This window comes from Podarcis liolepis, assembly GCF_965112155.1.
Source record: "Podarcis liolepis genome assembly, chromosome: 5".
Classification (NCBI taxonomy): Eukaryota; Metazoa; Chordata; class Lepidosauria; order Squamata; family Lacertidae; genus Podarcis; species Podarcis liolepis.
Window position 1 is genome coordinate 55,351,856 of NC_139556.1, and position 5,835 is coordinate 55,357,690.

General features: G+C 42.7%; 1 protein-coding gene across 1 annotated transcript; it reads left to right on the forward strand.

Moving 5' to 3' along the window:
* Nucleotides 1-1,893: 1,893 nt before the first annotated feature.
* Nucleotides 1,894-4,872, forward strand: BBIP1 (BBSome interacting protein 1). The gene is made up of 3 exons (XM_083505041.1): nt 1,894-2,116; nt 2,655-2,742; nt 4,077-4,872. Exons 2-3 carry the CDS (start codon nt 2,703-2,705, stop codon nt 4,247-4,249), a joined length of 213 nt encoding a protein of 70 aa, XP_083361167.1. The 5' UTR covers nt 1,894-2,116; nt 2,655-2,702; the 3' UTR covers nt 4,250-4,872.
* The last annotated feature ends 963 nt before the right edge of the window (nt 4,873-5,835 follow it).

Consider the following 5,835-nt stretch of genomic DNA (forward strand, 5'->3'; position numbering starts at 1 on the left):
CAGCCAATTGCATTTTGAACTATCAAGTCAACACAGAGAGTTATATTTCTTCTCCAAAACACACCCACATCCACAGGCTGCAAAGCGAGTTAACAAAATCTCTATAAAATTTGGGGCGTGAAAGAGCAGGGACACAGAGGCAAAAGTGTGCAGACTAAACTCCACTCCTGCGGAATTAAGTTCAAAAGCTGGTGTCTTTTGTTCTCCTTTTCCCATGTAATCTGACACTGTTAGTTTAAAATCAAGGCAGATTAAATTGCCAGAAGGGACATACTGCTCATTATTAGTTAACATGTCTACTGGAGAGACATTTTGCCATCATGGCAGCCAGAACCAATTAACTCCCTTTGATTCCCACATGCGTGGGAATGAAAGGCGGGAAAACACATGACTATGTCTTGGGACTAATGAGTTCAACTAGGAAAACATAATAGAAAACTGTGGGGGGGGGGGAGAGACCTTGAACAAGTCCACAGCTTGTTATGAACTCTGTACATCAGTTCAGAAGAGCCTTTTTCGGAGTTATAAATTTTATGCAGGGCCAGCGAAATAGAAAGCTCCACATTAAGCACTGAAGATGGGAGCTTCCTTGCAACAAGGTGTGCAAGAGGAACAAAAGGTGATCCCACTGCATGGAAGGGCTACACAGTATCTTTTGTGCCCAGAGTACCGGAGTTAAAATATATTGCTTTCGAAAAACTTTATTTTTGGGCACCCACTCCCTTCTTCTTTCCCACCAATTTCTTTCAAACTGTTTTTAAAACTATATATATATATATATATATATATATATATATATATATATATGCCGCAACCCACTCTGGGACCTTATGGTGAACCACAGGTAAGAAATTGAATAATAAAAATAATTCAGACATTGCAAAATCATTCAGAAATCATTCAGTAAGAGTACTTACTGCCAATACATAATGAAGGGTATTTTTATAGCTGGGATTTGTTGTTTCGTAAAGCGAGATAAGCACCGCAACCCCAGAGTTGTCCGCGACTGGACGTAACGGTCAGGGGTCCCTTTACCTTTACCCTCAAAATGCAATGCTGCATTTATTATTTATTTGCCATTTATACCCCACATTTCCACAATAAAGTAAAACTGAAGGTGGCTTGCATATAAAAATATAAACCACAACAAAAAATAAAAGCAATCCGGACAATGCAAACGATAAAACTAAATTTGCAGTTAAGAGGGGACAAAACAGAATTATTATTTTTTAAAACAACAACAACACAGTATCAATATTGTCTACTATGTTACTTCAGCATTAGCTTCTAGGTAGGAGGTGAGTTATTGGGTTAGGCAAGAATGGGAATGTGTATCCACTGCAGCATGTTAAAACTGCAACCCTGGGTTCAGAAGTTAGCCAGTGTCCCCCGAAAAGTGTGCGGACGATTGCACCCTGAAACAGAGCGGAAGGGCATTCTGCACATGCTTAGGGGCTCTGGGAAACTTTTGGAAAAACCCATAAGAGGAACAAGTGTTAGAGAGTAGGACCAGGGTGAGGTTTTCCTGAACTAAGCCACGCCTGACCCGGATGGCCGTTTGCAAGCTATATGTGTTTACATCAATTGGTGCTCCATTCCAGCGTCTCCCTGCTCAGCCCCAGACGCCCCAGTGCACTGCCTCCGTCAGTCGAAGTCTACCAGGAAACGCGAGAGAGGGCGGGGCGGCGGGTCCCGATGGAACGCAATCTGCGTCACACTTGGAACAACCGCCCCCCCCCCTGCGGATCGCATCGCCCACCGCCCGCCCCTTGGTTCCTAGTAGCAACGAAGACGTTACTGCCCTCTCGGCCAATAATAAAGGCGTCTAGGCGCGGTTGGCCTAGAGGCTCGAGGAAAAGGAGGCAGTCCTCACGTCCGGCTGCCGTTTGAACACCGCGTGCGGGCAAGATGCCTTATTCCAAAGCGAGGGAACCGTTCTTCCTTGGGATCTCTATGGTGCTCCGTCGTGCGTCGGTTGAGCCACGAGTTCGACGCGGAACCAGAAGTGTTTGTCGCGGGTAGTTGAGGCGGTTCCCGTGCCTTTGGGCTGCTATGGTGGTCCCCGCTGCGGGTTGAGCAGCTGAGCCCGGCAAATAGAAGCGGGGAGGCAAGGCAGGTGAGGGACCTTGGGGGCAGGGATGTGGAGGGAAGGGCGCTGAGGAAGGAGGAACTCTTTCAATTTGGGGCTTTTAAAGTGCGGGATGGCGGTGGGTAAAGGCGGGACGTGATGGGGGACGTAGAAAAATCGCACGTGGTGTGGGGAAATCAACAAGTTTTTTCTCTTCCTCTCCTAGTACTAAAATGCCCCCCCTCCCGAACGGGATATTGGAAAATTCAGTGCAACTTTTTCTCCCAGTGTAGAGTTGGAAGGGGCCCCAAGGGCCATCTAGTCCAACCCTCTGCAGTGCAGTTGCTCCTCAGAGGTTTTGCATTTGCAGGGCGAGGTTGCTTAGTTACTCCCAAACATCTCCAGCAGGTGCTTAAACAGGCCCGAGCTAACATTCATTAAGCAAGTTCTAGGGCAGCTCCGCCTTATGAAGATCCTGGATCAGCTGAAGTCAGATTTGGCAGCTGCCTATCTGCTTTAAACTAAGGGAGGAAAGGGGAATATAGGAATGCAATGTTCACCTTTACAATAATCCCATGATTTCTAGTCCTAGACAGATCGGCGGTGGTGGTTCTTCAATTCTGGCACTAGAAGAATGTCTGAATTAAAATTTCGGGAGGTGCTGCCCAAGCAAGGTGAGTGACTTTTCCCAGCATTCATCAAAGTGCACTTGCCAAGCTTTTCAAGTGGCTGTTGTGTGTCTCCTGTGCTTACCTCTTGTGATCTTTTTGCCAAGTTACAAAGGTTGCATGGGGTTTCACCTTATCACACTACAAGTCGGCAGCACTCTTAGGGTTGTGTCTCTGGCAAATTCTTTATCAGCACTGCAAGATTTTATATCCTGCACTTTCTCCCCACAGCGTGATTAGGGCAGCTAACAGGATGCAATTTGATGAAATCATAGCCAGTATAAGATACTATAATTTGAGGACAATTACAAAAAACAGTGCCTGAATGTACCTATTGCCTTCTGGAGCTCTGGACAAATACAACTGTATTCCAATTCCATCAGAACATGAGCAGGGAAGGGGACTGTCTGGAGAGACGGGGTGCTAACACAGAAGAAGCCCTCTTGTGCATTCTCACCTTCCTAGGCATCCACAGCAATGGTATTGTAAGAAGAGTCTCTTCCTGATTGTAAACTGTGTATTGGGTCATACTGAGAAAGGTGTTCCTTCAAGTACTTGGGCGCCTAGTACTTAAGATATCTGTATAATAGTACCAATACTTAATAGTACCAATACCTTAAATTGGACCAGGTAGCTCATCAGCAGCAGTTAAATACTCTCAGAATTGATGTGATGTTCTCTCTGGCCATCTACAGATGTCTGAGAAACATTACATTGCAGGGATTTTTCCATGTAAGGAAATATGTTGTTAATATATAACACAGGATCAGGCATGTTACTTCAAGGTAACAGTTTACCACTGGCCTTGTTACAATGTTGAGATCTGAATGCTTCCTTACGGAGGATTATGGAGCCTTTATTCTTCTCTTCATAGAAGTAGCCTGTTTTATAACTATTAATAGTTTTACACCCGTTCAGCTCTTTCATACTCTGCATCCTGTATTATATATCTCCCCTTAAGTATTTAAGAAGGTGAATAGATTAGGTTCTTTCAGCAAGGCTTGCCCTTTGACCCTTATATTGGAGCATATTTGTGCTAAGGGGCTAGTATCACACTTGAACTCCATTTTTTTAGTACAGGTACACAAATGGCCCAATAATATGAAAAGCTTTGATGCAAGTACTATACCAGCGGCTGCCAAAAATATGAGGTGCTTAAATGGAGACTTCCATGTGTACTGCTCTACACAGCTGTCATATTTCACAGCTGAATAACTCTGAGAAGTGGGTTTGGTGGCATCCACGTGGAACTGTAGTGTTTGAACTTGCAGATATATTCTTGAATATATATTTTATGAGCTTTGTAATTATCTTTGGTTTCTCAATTTTTCTTGTTTTAGGGATGTTAGCAGTAGAAGATGTGACTACTATGGTGTTATGCAAGCCGAAGCTGCTACCTTTAAAGTCAGTTACCCTAGAAAAGCTTGAGAAAATGCAACGTGAAGCACAGGAAACTATTCGACAGCAGGAACTACTTGCTCAGCAATGTTCAAACTCTGAATTCATTCAATAGTTTACTTAATGGAGTTTCTGTACTGCTGTATCAATGTATATAGCAATATGATATGCTGTGTAAAACATTACACATAAACAGGATAGTGGTTGTAGATTCTTACAAATTTTCCCAATTGTACTGCTCTCTTTTAAAATATATTCAAGTATGTAGTCATTTAAATCCAGGTAATCTTTTAAAAAATGGCATTCAGAATCCTGCTCCAGGATTTCTGTATTGTTTTTCATATCATAGGTCAACTTAGCAGCCTTACATACGTTACTGAACCTTTAACTCAGCATGGGGAACCTTTTTGGCCCAGCAGGTCAGATCATTCACCTCTGCAGGACAACTTTTGACAGGTGGCAGCTAAGTTGCCTGTTACCCAATATCATAATGATGCTGGATGATTGCCATGAGGGTTGCCACACCCACCAGCCCATCCCTTGTGCAACACTTGGGAACCACAATGCAAGTGGCTTTGCCAGCCCTATGCTCAGAAAATTGCAGTGTATTGGGCTGACAAAGCTGCTTTCTACAGAGATCAGCTGAGCAATTGGGTTTCCCAAGGTTTAGGTTTCGAAAGGTTGACATTAATAAAACTTGTTTCTATACTATTAAATATACCAATATGCTAAAGAGTACTATTTTGTGTTGTCTTGAATTATTCATTTGTACTGTCACTCTTGCATTGATAAGATGAGCAATGAAACAATGAAAACATTCAGTACACACCCTTCTGTATGTAGACATGTCTAGGTTCATGAGAATTTAAGGTGTTTTTTAAAAAATCCATTCTATCTAATTCATACACATGCAGAGATTACTTTTAGAAGGTAAAGTACTGGTACCATAACTCTAGGCTGTAGGTTCCTTGGACTCAGGACTGGCAAAGGTCGTGCAAAGACAGGCTGGCTCCTGTTATTCCATTTCCTGGCAGAGAACCATGCTGCTGGGTGTGGGGTTGCCTCTGAATTCTGCTTTATATGTCTAATAGCTTTTCATGTAACAAGGAAACATGCTCTGCATGCATTCTAACTGAGCCAGTCAGTACCAGCTGTGGCTGGATACAGCCAAAATATTCCCAATCTTCTACTAAGTCGTATGCAAATTCCTTCTACACTTCTTTTTTTACAGCTAATCTTCCATCAACTTTGTCTGCATTGATTCTTACATTAAGGTTTTTAACCATGGCTGCAAACTAGTTTGAAGCTTATTACAGGCTAGCATTAACATTGGTGCAAACATTTCAATGTACCATAATTAGCTAAGAGTGGTAGCATGTCTGCTAATAGCACACCCCTATTAACCATGCATAAAAGAATCAGCAATTTTATGTTAGCAGTGGCCTCTTTTTCTTGCCATGCAAACCCATTTCTGTGCGTGGCAAGCTTTTAGGATGAATCAGTTAAATTATTCCAGGATTAGTTCATTGTAGAGTAATGATGCTGGCATACAATAAAACAAACTAAAGTGCACTTTAAGCAGATAACACAAAGGGCCACAGGTAGAGCTCCTCTAGGAGTAGATTAGGAGATGAACCATAGATATAGTTAAGAGTAAACGATTATGTACTTCTAGAATTGTTTAAGAAAACATGGCAAAAA